Source organism: Myxine glutinosa, chromosome 1 (genome assembly GCF_964187855.1).
Source record: "Myxine glutinosa chromosome 1, kmMyxGlut1.1, whole genome shotgun sequence".
NCBI classification, from domain to species: Eukaryota; Metazoa; Chordata; class Myxini; order Myxiniformes; family Myxinidae; genus Myxine; species Myxine glutinosa.
This window is the reverse complement of record NC_136261.1, coordinates 174,291,996-174,305,869: the sequence shown is the minus strand read 5'-3', so window position 1 is coordinate 174,305,869 and position 13,874 is coordinate 174,291,996. Positions and strand designations below refer to the sequence as shown.

Sequence of the window (13,874 nt, the reverse complement as noted above, 5' to 3'; positions counted from 1 at the left end):
TATATATATATATATATATATATATACATATATATATATATATATATATATCAATATCAATCATCGACCACCTTGAAAGCAAACATTTTTATTGTCACTGGCATATTCTGATAAATAAGAGGTGTTATATCGCTATACCTATAAAAGGAAAAAAATATAAAATATCCCTGTCTCTCTTTGTTTTGTATGTGTTCTATGCATGGCCACATCTTCGACGTTACACACTCCAAACTCGGGGTACAAATACAACTTTGTGTCGGAGGTAACATAGGCTATGTAGCCGTGGCCTCATGCGATGAGTGTGGGGGGCTGTCGAGGGGTGTGAATTCTCTACGTAAATGTGTGCCGTGTAGTGCCACCTGGTGTTGGTGGCAAAGGGTATTACAATTACCTTTTTTACCTGGGCAATGCTGAGATTAAAGCACTCTTCACATGGATAAATTTGTCCTTCTTCCATTCTCTCCCCCTACCCCCACCCCACTCCCCCCAAAAAACGGAGGGGGCTGTCAAAGCCCTCCCCCAAACGATGTATATGCAGTATATCTCTCCCCACCCTCTCCTTCCCCCTCCTCTCCAACCGGGAATTTCCCCAGGCAATGCCAGATACCTCAGCTGGTATTATATATATCTACGATATAAATAACATGCTTATTTCGGTTGTTTGTTTGTCTTTCTGATGATGTTCTCGTATACTACTCGAACAGGGACCATAAAACCCATTTCATTGTAATCGTCTTTGTCCGAGGAGTTCTGGTTGTATAGTTTTTTTCCATTACAAATGACCTCATACGGTTGTATTTTTTCACCATTTGCCTCACATATCCCCTATTTTTACCTGTGATGTGTCGCAGGCCCACAAGAGCTCCACATGGTTGTGGTTATTGTTGGGGTCGATTTTTGAAATGTGTACCCATTGGTCGGATAGCTGTAGGACCACACCCACATGTCACTGGACTCCACCCACAATGGCACCCAGACCCTTATAGCCGCCATCTTGTTTTTGTCTGGTGGGCTTAAGACATCAGGGCTATAGGCCCCTGCTGATTATATGCTGCCCGGGTCTGTTGCGTCAGATTTCCATTGGATTTTGTTTGGGTTGAGTGTTACTCACGAAGAGGTACCCCAAAAAATATAATCAATTTTGAATAAGAATTATTAGTTCGGTTCAATCAAGCCCGTCAGCTCACACAGTATAGCTATAGCACAGCTTCCTAAAAAAAAAAAAAAAAAGTGTTACGTAATTTTTGAACAATCAATGTTTGGGTTAAAACAATGGGTTACCGCATGACGAATCAGGTCATTCCAATATCACCTTGGGAAAAGTGACATGGATGAGAGGTATCGAGTTGGGAGTTCGTTCCATACATTCTGTAATGTTTCCCATAATTGATCTTTAGATTTTGGTTGTTTTTTGGTTTTCTCATTTTCGTTTTCCACCACTCATCACTTTCAGTTGGCAAACATCCCCTGTTGCTATTCCACCCATTAACTCATGAGAAGTTCACTTTATCATTGACAGCAGGACACCACCATTTTGGTAAACTATGTAATGCCTCATGGGAAGCTGACAGGGTCTTCGCTGTAACATTAACATGCATGTTAGATGCTGGAAATACTTTAGCTTTTTGGGAAAATGGTTGCCATACCGTTCTTTTTTTTTTCTAACTTAGTAAGTTAAATACTCACCAAAAATGTAAAAAAAAGAAACAAAAAAAAGGTTTTTCATTTCAAAGTTGTTTTATAACCGTGAAAACCAAGTAGACAATAAAATTACTTGATACTTTGATGTGAATCAAAATTACTAGATGTCTCGGGGTACTGGTGCAGACCTCCGAACACAATTCAAATATATTAGAGCTTGGCGTGGCTGTCAATCACTTGCTTTCTCCATCACATTATTATTGCTGGAAACATGGTGCATTCAGCATGCAGTTGTCCCACCACAGATTCTATCATGTTCAAAGTCGGTTGTATATAAGAGCCTGCTTGTGCCAACTCAGCCTCCAAAGGGCTAATGTAGGCCCTTGCCCAGGCAAGCGAGATAGGTGTGCAAAAAGTGAGGACTAAGTGCTCCAGATGTTTCTCACCCTCACAGAGACCAATATCAGCCCCCGAACCATTCAACAGAGAAAAAGCAACTTACATTTTGAATGTTGGCATTTGTGTTCAATATTTAAGCATTTTGTTATACACATCAAATGAATGTGTGGGATAACTCTCAGCTTAGATTTACCTCCTCTGCTGGGGTTAAATTTACATGCTTGGTACTCTGCAGTGACGAGTCGCAGATTGGCCGTCCTCTATTAATCTAAGTCCTTCCTTGAAAAATGAGCACTCTCAGTCTATCGGCCTTTGTCCAAACCTCAATGGAGTGCTCTCGCCTATGGGTTGGTGCCCCAGGATCACCTCTGTCCCTCTTAGATTCGGTGCAATCTAAAGCTCTTAACATTATCGTAATCTCCCATGATGAGACTGCATCACAAGGTCTACTGCTCTTACATTGCAGGCAGGTCATTGGCCTCTTTTTACCTCCTCTCCTCTCGTTTAGTTCCTTTTGCTCTCGGCCTTCGAATGCTCTCCCAAAGTCCAGGATGTACGCGTTGTTCCAGTAACCCCATTTGATTTAAACTCCCAAAGTGCACATTGACTGCACACCTCGACTCTTTTGTTCCTATTTCCTCCCATATGTAGAACCACCTTTCAGAAGCTGTTCTATCCCCCACTCTTCCCTCCAAGACCTCAAGCAGGTTGGTGCATTCCCATTTTGTCATCCATAATCTCTGCCCAATCTCACTAAATCTTCCAAACCCAAACTCTTATTTGCAGTTTGCAGTGTTTTCTCCCCACCTGTATCTCCTTTTTAAAAATTCATTTCCTTCCTTATTGTGTCCAAGAGTTGACCTATTTCCCCATTAGCAGTTCATACCTGCCACAATCTCGCTCTTCAACGGCTTCCATTTTGTAGAGAGAAGAAAGGCTGAGTGTACAACCAAGCATTATGATGAATGTGTGCATCCAATATGTGACTACCAGAATTTGCATACATATGTGTGCATGTCTTGTCAATATTACAATGTGCAGTCATATGTGATCAGTTAACCAGCCCTGAAATGGGACCTTTAAATTTGTTGTTTAGAATAAATGTGTTTATTTTCACAATCCTGGAATACCTTTGACTTATTAACCGTTAAGTGGCCATAGCGAGCATAAATTGTTTGAAGCAAAATTGGTTATTCGACAGCGAGTCGGTAAAAGCGCTCAGCCATTCTCATGGCACGGTGTGGAGAAAGGTCATTCAAACCGACAAGGCAACAACACGTGATAACCAAATAATTAAATAACTAGAATATGGATTCAGTTGGATCCGCAAGTTGAAACGATACAAAAATGCATGCATATTCTGCTGACATTCCAACATGTCCATGATGCTCGTGCTTCATTGGTTCCTGCACGTTACTCCCGTCTCCATATGGTATAACATGGACTCCAATTTTTCTGATGAATCTCCATTAATATCCTTTTGGGGGGGGGGGGGGGGGGGAGCATGTGTTTAAGCCCATCTGCTATTAAACTAAAGTTGACAACCAACATTTAAAAGTTGATTTGCTTCGCATTAATACATATATATATAAGCTCACAGTGTTAAGTGTGGAAAATTTCTGAGGAGATTTTGGTTGGCTCAATAGCGCAGTGGGCTGTCACCGCGAAAGTGATGGAGGCCCTTGGTTCGAGTCCCGTGTTGAATCAGAGTTTTTCACACTTAGCCCCATGCAGGCATTTAATTCCTGTTTATAAAAAAGATTTTTTTTATTTCTTTATATATATCTCTATATATATCTCTATATATATCTCTATATATATCTCTATATATATCTCTATATATATCTCTATATATATCTCTATATATATCTCTATATATATCTCTATATATATCTCTATATATATCTCTATATATATCTCTATATATATCTCTATATATATCTCTATATATATCTCTATATATATCTCTATATATATCTCTATATATATCTCTATATATATCTCTATATATATCTCTATATATATCTCTATATATATCTCTATATATATATCTCTCTATATATCTCTCTATATATATATATATAAATATATATACACACACTGGAGAACATCACTACAATGACAAGCCCATTAAAGCTTATGCATTCAAAATTTGAAAAGCTGTGGCCTTCACATAAATGTCACGTGACTATGCAATAGCACGTTTTAAATTGCACACACATCACAAAGGTTGATAGTTGAAGGGGAAAAAAATGGGCTCAGGATTGGCTCAATGAGCAGAGCTTACATTGTAATGCGATGACTGCAAATTCAAATCCCAACTGCTGTGATGAAGACATTGGCAAACCATCCATTTCCATGAAACTACTGCAGCAAAACAGACTTTTAAATCAACGATGTTACATTCGATGATAGAAGGGAAATCTCACTTTGATGAGTAAAGTGATTTTAGGTCAAAGCCGCAATCCAAAAAGAAACAAATAAATAAATTCCCATTGTAAGCACCGATGTAGAAACGGCTTGTCTGCCATTCATGTACACCAATGCATACAATCTGCAGGGTTACTGTTTGACAATGTGAATCTATCTGTGAAAGGTTAAACAACTGAGGAAATCAAGGTTAAATAACAAAACAAAAAAAATTAAACAAAATTTCCTTTGTTCGCCATTGCAAGATGCGAGATGCGAGATGCGAGATTCACATCCCATCCACAAACAATACACACAAAAAGAGGATTTAATTGCTTTTTCTTTCTGATTCTAAGGATTTGCCTGTGGCATTTGTGCCTTAACCAGGCCATTGTTTGGCCGTTCGTGCTTGGCTCTGTTCCCATGGTCGCCCACTGTGCAGAGAAAACACCCTGAGCCAATCACAGTCTCATGTCACTGTTATAACCCACTTAACCTTTATTCTTCTTCCACCGTCTCCCTCATTCATTGATCCTTCTGAGATTCAATCGTTACTCCTTTCGATATATTGGACATCCAACAGAATAAATGACCGTGTTATGACGCAAGTATGTAATTTATACGAATTATTATGGATGATGGAATGCTGGAAATATGAACGGATTGAGGTTTACATTTTCTCAGATGTCTAATCGGCAAACATTTTTGCGAGAGATAAACCATAAACAAAGACCCCAGCACCCCGTAGCAACGGGCTTGAGAACAAATCATGAAATGAAAATTGATGTTGAGAAATGGATTGCATTGGGAATTGGCGAGAGTGAGGAAGATCAACACGATGACTGGGAGAAATAAACAAAGCAATTAAGATCCGTACGATCCGTGTCAAATGAAAAGTTGTTTTGATGGAGCAAAGGAGGACAGGTGGGACACTTGGGACTCTTCGGATACAAGTTGGACCTCGTACTAATTTAACACACAATGTAATTTAGCGACAAAAATAGAAATGTTATTTTTTACATGAGGGTTGAGTGGATACTGGATATGTTTACAAAAGAGAAATGTAGATGTTTACCTTCAAGAGATTGCGAGTGGATTGTAAAATGTAATTGAATGTAGGTTTGAACATCCTCAAGATGACAGACTCGGAACGTCAATAGTCTCATAAAAAGTGGATTCCTCAAATGATGATCAACCTGAGATATTTAATGTCTGATAAGTCAACACAATCTCGGACATTACAATATCAATTATAATCGAATGAGCCGTACGATATTTGAAAGATTTCGCGCATCTGATATTTGGCTCTGTGTTGGAAAAATAAAAAGCCAGGAAGAATGAGGTGAATACAACATACACTTATTTATGATCAGAATGATAGGGACAAATGTATGATGGAGCAGAATAGCGAAGGAATTAAAATGGAGAAATCAATAAAAGGAAAGTTTTGTTTGTTTGTTTGTTTTTACTCGGTGAGCATCTCGGCTCCTTGCTCAAGCTGCAACGAGTGAAGCATTTCTGCCAAGGTGATCATTGGAGCGTCTTCATCGACATCGCTGTCAGCTCGTGCACGTCCAGGATCTGCAATCAACACATAATTTGTCCTACTGATTAAGTCATTAAGCGGACAGCAGTCCAGGGCTGGTGTTACGAACAGGTGAAAATCCATGAGAAAACTGGACACCTGCATGCTTTGGCTAATGGTCTATGGTTCATTGGTTCATGGTAACATTCTACAGAGATTGCTTCCTTAGAGCTCAAATTGCTACCATTTTTGGCATTACATGAAAATGCAACAGCAAGATAACTTCAACATGGATCTTGGACAATGAATGAATGAATGATCGTTTTAAGGCCATTTCCCCGCTAGAGCGGAGGTTAGCCTTGTGGGCCCCATGACAATCATGGTTCCCTGTTTGAGGCAATGTTTTTATGGCCGGATGCCCTTCCTGACGCCAACCCTTGGTCACGCTCTTAGGATGCGCAGGGATACGGTGTACCTATTCTAAACCGGGGTACACACCGGGATCATTCATCCCAGCAAGCTGGTACTCAATTTGCCGACCTCGGAAGGATGACAGGCTGAGTCAACCCCCCTGGCGTTAATTCAGCGATCGACCGGGATTCGAACCCAGGATCCTAGGATCCCAAGCCGGCACCCTAACCGCTAAGCCAACACCAGGCTAAATCAATACCCATAATCAGGAAGCTGAGAAAAATCCTTGGAAAACCAATATTGTGCGCTCATCTCTCCACGAATTCCTTTTTGTGCGTAAAGCATCTCCTCGCAATTATAATAATTTATTGAACAGTAACAGCTATTTATAATGCATTGAATTAACACTTTAATCATATTATTGAAATTAGATCTGGGATTCCAAACTCCTTAAATCAACATCTGAAGTACAGTATATTATAAATGCTACTAATTCTACAACACCCAATACCAAACTTTATCTCGATAGCAAACCTCGAAATATTATAAACGTAAAGTGACCAACTGATTTTCCAACTTCGACCCTTTCTATCCAGAGGCTCTCCAAACATCGAGTCCACAACCTCATCCGTGTCCAAGGAATCAGTAAATCCGGCAATGCATTCACTTTCAAACTCTCGACCCACAACATAACGCTTTATTAGTCCAGATGCCAAACAGGCATTTCAAGGCAAAGCGAGCTTGAGCGTCATTATGAAGTTTTTTTGGTTGATTCATAATCTCTGATCTATCCTGAAGCATAATCAGCCGGGTGCCAGACTGACACCCTTGAGGAATTTTTTTTAGAGGCGAAAAACAAAATGGCCGCCACGACTTTCCGATAAATTCTGTTTTTGCCAATATCTTCACTTCTAATGCACTTATAAACACAATTTTGGTGTCTACTTCTATGTTTTCATTGTCAAGGAATCCGATAATGATAAGATTAAAGGTGTATACATTAATCCTGTATCATATTTTCAAGATGGCCACCATTTCCCTATGTAAAAAGGCTATTTTGCAGTTCCATTGATAACTTCGTTAGAAATTGAATTTGATGAACCTTCAAATATTAATACAATAACAGTCACAACCAAATATGTATTTATGACAGCTGAAGTAACTTATTTGCAATTATTAATGCATTGGATTGTGCTTTTTACACAAATATATTTGGATACATGTGGACAGTTGACAATGACCATGGATTTTGTCTAGTAAAACTTGCGTTGTAAATAAACATAACAATTCAAACAAAAACTGGACAAAACAAGTATATGATTTTGAAATTTACTTTTATTTTCAGACTGACATAATAACTTTGTTTGGAGCAACATGCATCCTTATTAATGTTTTACACAATGTTCAATCTTCATCATCTTCGTCCTGATAAGCAGCTACTGCCCTTGTCTGTTCGTCACAGCAGTACGATTCACCACTGCAACTGCAAAATATCGAACATGACATCTGCGCTACCACAAAACCACACAACCACACTTCCCTGTAGAACAGGGCCGACTGGTGGAGCATCCACACTTAATCAGCTGCAGAATGGTGACCGGTGCAGCAGACACATCAGGTGGGAGTGTGGTTGGACACAAAGTTGCACCGTCCTCACCTTCTTGCCATCCGTACTGAATGGGGTCCAAGTTTGGAGGGTCTGGCTGAGTGGCTGATTTCCATATCAATACTTGATAATGAGCACGTTGTACATGCTGAACAAAGGCATCATGTGATGGGGGCAACGACTTTAATTTTGGAGCAGATGTAATCTTAGAGTTGGCCATCTTTGACTTCCACAAATGATACCGGTGTGTGGCCATATCACCTTCCACTTTGGAACCATAACAGGCAGCAATAAAAGTAGTTGCTTCAGATATCATCTTTTCCTTGTCTGCTTCCATCTGATCAAGTAAGGTGAGGTGATGTCCTCTCATTAGTACCTTCAATGCTGTGGCCTTTCCAATGCCAAATAAATACGACACAGTATCGCATCCAGTCAGAGCATGTAGAGCAGGTAGATATTCATTCATTCACTTTTGTGTTTCAGTGCTGTCTGCCGTATGTCTATATTGGCCCTCCCAGTACATTGACTCTCCATGCTGATATTCACAGTCATCTTTTCCTTGAGGTAGAAATGAAGCAGCAGGACAAAGACATCTGTATCGTCGCAGACAACTTTGATGTGCGAGTCCTCACTGATACCTGACACTATTTGGATTAAATGATGGATGATGATGACATCTGCTTCTTCATGTTGTGTTTTCAGATCCCGTCTCCCGAGAATGGGATTGTTCCATATTTGTACTGGTGTTGGATCTTTTCCGGCGATAACGACTTTTCTGGTTTGAATCTTCAAAGTATGATACATGTGTTATATATATACACACACACAACTTTAATTATATCATTATCGGAATCTTTGACCTTGAAAACATAATAATAGTCACCAAAATTGTGTTTCTAAGTACATTAGAAGTGAAGATATTGCACAAAACAAAATTAATCAGAAATCAGTGGCGGCCATTTGGTTTTTTGCCTCTAAAAAAAATTCCTTAAGGGTGCCAGTCTGGCACCCACCTGATTCTGATTCAGGATAGCTCAGAGATAATGAATCAACAAAAAAAAAAAAACTTCATAATGACGTTACAACATGCTTTTTCACAATTCCGCTGGACTATTATCTCCAGACGTTTATCTTCCTTGCTCGAGGATGTCATGCATTACCTTCCATTCATAATCCTCATCATGGATTCCCTTATAAACACCATACATATATGCCACCTGCCACCTCGCATTACAAGTGAATGCATGGTGCATACACATTTCACCTGACACATTATGCATACATAAGCCAGTACGTCAATTTGGTTTAACAACGAATTGAGCTACGAGTCGATTACAAAAACAATTGTCACAATTTTCGCACATGCTTTGCTGTGTTGCCTAGTAACCACTGAAAATGTTTCAAAATATTGTTTTTCATCAATGATGTTTTTGCTTCACCAATAATTATTTTACCATTTTTATTGTATCAAATACCATTTGGTAGTATTTTGTGTCTTTTGAGAACACATGGTTCAATCTGCTAACTGTGATGCCCTGTATTCACATACATCTAACTAGTTGATTCAATGTATAGGGAAGTTAGGTTCTGGGTGTGGTGGCTATCCCTGTGCTGCTTATTTCACCTGCAACTGTACTGTGTAATAGCTATTTAGGAATGTTGCTGTCCAGGAAGGCGTTCATTATATGATGTGGAATGGAAAAGGCAGAAAGAATGAACGAGGCACGAGAAAGCACAAATGCAAGCACACGAAATTGAGAGAGAACTAGTTAACAGCATTGGTGGAAAATAACGTGTGTGTGTGTGTGTGTGTGTGTGTGTGTGTGTGTGTGTGTGTGTGTGTGTGGGGGGGGGGGGGGGGGGGGCATGACTTTTTTGCCATTTGATTGTAATCAAATCAAACAAAAATAATAACCACTTTTCTGTGTGTGTTTTAAGGGGCGTGTACCCTCACTCTATATTATTGTTACGTTTGTGGGGGTAGGTAATGAAATACCTTCGTCCAGGTAGAATGGTATAGATTAACGTGCTCCGTATGCCATGTAGCAAACCTTGCTGTAATTAAGTCAGGCCCGGATGTCGCGTAAGTGTATATTTGTCTCCATGCGAGGGGTGGATCTATGCTAATTAGTTAGGGTATAAGGGTAGATTTCCTGTGTGTAAATTGCCTCTGTACTTTCCCTTTTGTTCTTATAAAACACTACACCACCAGCCTTGCGATCAGGACCTGAAATAAATAACAATCGCCGACCGGATCCTGACACCATTACTAACACCACCTAGACAAATATGCTCGATGGGCACCAAGTGTGGCCGTGAGGCCACGCCCCAAAGAACGATTGGTTGGAGCTATGCGATGGCACGGCATGATTGGTGAGAGTGTGACATCAGCGTCGAACATTCCAGCACAAGGAACAAAAAGGCAGAGCACCACCATTTTCTCTCTCTTGGTCAGGGCTCTTGGTAAAGGCAGTCACAGTATAGATTTCTCTCTCTTGGTCCAGGCTCTTGGTAAAGGCAGTCACAGTAAAGATTTCTCTCTCTGTTCTGGGCTTCGTGGCGAAAGCAGTCGCACTTATATCTCTCTCCCCCTCATGGTGCTGGCTCGTGACGGCTGCATTTCAAGCCATGTGCACCTGGGGAAGTCGGGACTGTCGTAACTCGACGCAGCCAATCGAGAAGGACGAGGGAGGAGCTCGGGCCAGTTAGCTTCGCGTCTGCAGCTGGAGGTGAACGCGATTTTGCACCAACGCATGTTTTCCCGCGCAGGGACGCGGGACCTGTGACAGCCCCGGACGGTCAAGGACGCCAGAGCTGAGTAACAGGCAAACGCACCACGCTACATTTTGTTATTCATTATTTCATCATCCCCTTTTGTTGTATACGAGTCCGTTTGGGCCGCCTCAATTAGGAATTGGTTTTACTGTACATTCATTTCTTTGTTCCCTGGCATTTATTTTCATTAAATTCACTATTTATTGCATTTCTGTGTCATGCCTGTTTTGTACATTTATTTGTTGTGGGGATAAGATAACCCCTGTGCCACATCCGCCCATACTGGTAAGGACATTGCTGCCCTTCACTACCCCCCGCACGCACACAAGGTACCGCCATAGCTGAGTACAGCCAAAGTTAAAGCTCGTTTGGTCATCTGTCGCCCCGAGGTCTGCACTACAGGGTGGACACGACATTATCTTCATATTATGCACATTATGCATATTATCAGGTCAAGAACGAACGAACGAACGAACGAACGCACACACACACACACACACACACACACACACACACACACACACACACACACACACACACACACACACACACACACACACACACACACACACACACACACACACACACACACACACACACACACACACACACACACACACACACACACACACACACACACACACACACACACACACGTCTTGTTTTTTTATTTTTGTTTCTCACAATTCTATCTCTTATGATTTTCAATTCTTATTTCTCTTTTTCAATTCTTATTTTAAAATGCATTTCATTAATTGTACAGTATTGGTTGTTCCTAAACTTAAATATAAATAATTTAAAGGATTTCTGTAAATGATGTTAAATTCACAACATCCCATATTCAACTTTATTTCAATTGTAAACCTCAAACATAGTTCCTCCACCTAAAGCAAGAACCTTAACCCGTAAGCAATTGACTAGTTTCCCGACTGCATGGATCATCAGCTGGGCACCGTTCCTCCTCGAGGTTTCGATCCTTTCAGCCCAAGACCTCTCCAAACAGTGGATCCACAACCTCGATCATGGATCCACATCAATAGATGGTACATCAGTAGATCCACAACCTCAGTTGCATCCAGGCAGTCAGTCAACCCATCAATGCAACATCATTTATTCCAACTTTACTCGCCATAGGATTTAATGTATTATCATATATTTATAACTTTCCTTACACACTCGATAATATGATAATACATGAAATCATGGACATCTTACCTTAAATAAACCATATCCCTCCTGAGAGTTTCCTTGTGTATCTACCTCGTCCACCCCCATGCATCCTCTCCTGCCCACCCCCTTCCCTCCCCCATTCCTCCACACACATATCATTTGTCAAAGTCTGACTAACTGGTTGGACAATGGGATACAAAATTAGTACATTTGGGCTACACAGCACGGTTTTCTGTTACACCAATTATTGCTTGCCATTCCAAATACGGATTTGCACATTTTAATAGTAGCATCTAATGAGTTACAATACGGGTAGTTGGTAGTGATAGATGTACCGGTGCAAAGGCAGCTTGCTTTTTGGCGATTTTCGACATTTCAACATGCAAATATATTTTGGGGACAAGTGGATTCCGATTCATCATGCTCAAACTATCCTAAAACCATTTCTTACCAGTTTGTACATCAAAATGCTGTGGGGACTCGTTCTATGGGCATTTTCTAACATTTCTACCCGTTTCTGGAGTGCTAAAATCGTCGGGGCTTTGCCACGAGGAAAAGAATATCGAGAAGCACTGTGACCGTTCTCAAAATATTGAATTTGTCTCTGGTTTTGTTTCCTTTATCGATTTACTTTCTCACTGGAAAATTGATTGGTTGTCTTAATATTATTGTTTGGTTTATTACCCTCGCCAGAGGAGAGGGTATTGCATTTGAGTCCGTTTGTTTGTTTGTTTGTCTGTCTGTCTGTTTGTTTGTCCGCACAAAATAAATATGATTTTCTCTGCAACTGTTTGTCCGATCGACAGGAAATTTTCACATGTGCAACTCCACCTGTTTAATTTTTTTAATGATAATTATGACGCCATAGGTCACGTGGTTATTATCGTCATAGGTCACGTGCTTCGGCCGCCACCTTGGAAAAAACGAAAAACTTTGCACCTCTATCTCGGAAAGCGACGGAATGGAAAGAATTGAGACATGGCGCATTGTAAAGAACTCTCCATGGGGAATAAAATATGTTAATGATGATGTCATGGGTGCCTCCATTATGACGTCATAATTCGACAAATACAGAACTTCATCCTATCAAGATGAAATTTCTTGAGCATAATCTAGGAATAAATTAATTTAGAAAAAAATAATGACGTCATCGGTCACGTGGTTCGGCCGCCATATTTGTTTTAACACAATAGCCTTAAAAACCACTGAAAATACAACCTGGCGAGGGTTTGCAATCTCTGATTGCTCTTTTTCTTGTTACCCTCGCTAGAGGAGAGGGTATTGCATTTGAGACCGTTTGTCTGTTTGTTTGTTTGTTTGTTTGTTTGTTTGTCCGCACAGAATAAATATGATTTTCTCTGCAACCGTTGGTCCGATTGACAGGAAATTTTCACCAAAGGTACAACTCCACCTATATAATGTTTTAATGATAATTATGACATCATAGGTCACGTGGTTCAGCCGCCATCTTTGAAAAACCGAATAGACTTTGCACCTCTATATCTCTGAAAGCGCTAAATAGAAAAAAATTGAGACATGGCTCATTGTAAAAACTCTCCATGGGGAATAAAACATGTTAATGATGATGTCATAGATGCCTCCATCATGACATCATAATTCAACAAGTACAAAACTTCATCCTATAAAGATGAAATTTATTGAGCGTCATGTAGGCATCCCGGTGTGTACCCTGGTTTAGAATAGGTACACCGTATCCCTGCGCATCGTAAGAGGCGACCAAGGGTTGGCGTCAGGAAGGGCATCCGGCCATAAAAACATTGCCTCAAACAGGGAACCATGATTGTCATGGGGCCCGCAAGGCTAACCCCCGCTCTAGTGGGGAAAAATGGCCTCAAAACGATCATTCATTCATATTCATATGTAGGCATGAATTGATGGAGAAAAAATAATAAAGATGACGTCATTGGTCACATGGTT

General features: G+C 40.4%; 1 protein-coding gene across 3 annotated transcripts in view; it reads right to left on the bottom strand.

Moving 5' to 3' along the window:
• Nucleotides 1-5,634: 5,634 nt before the first annotated feature.
• The window catches only part of NMD3 (NMD3 ribosome export adaptor), a 126,813-nt gene continuing 118,573 nt past the window's right edge, over nucleotides 5,635-13,874 (bottom strand). For all 3 annotated transcript variants that reach the window (XM_068122610.2, XM_068122601.2, XM_068122592.2), the window contains one exon: nucleotides 5,635-6,030. In XM_068122610.2, coding sequence (XP_067978711.1) covers nucleotides 5,915-6,030 — 116 coding nt within the window. In that variant the 3' untranslated portion in view covers nucleotides 5,635-5,914. The remainder of the gene's footprint in view (nucleotides 6,031-13,874) is intronic.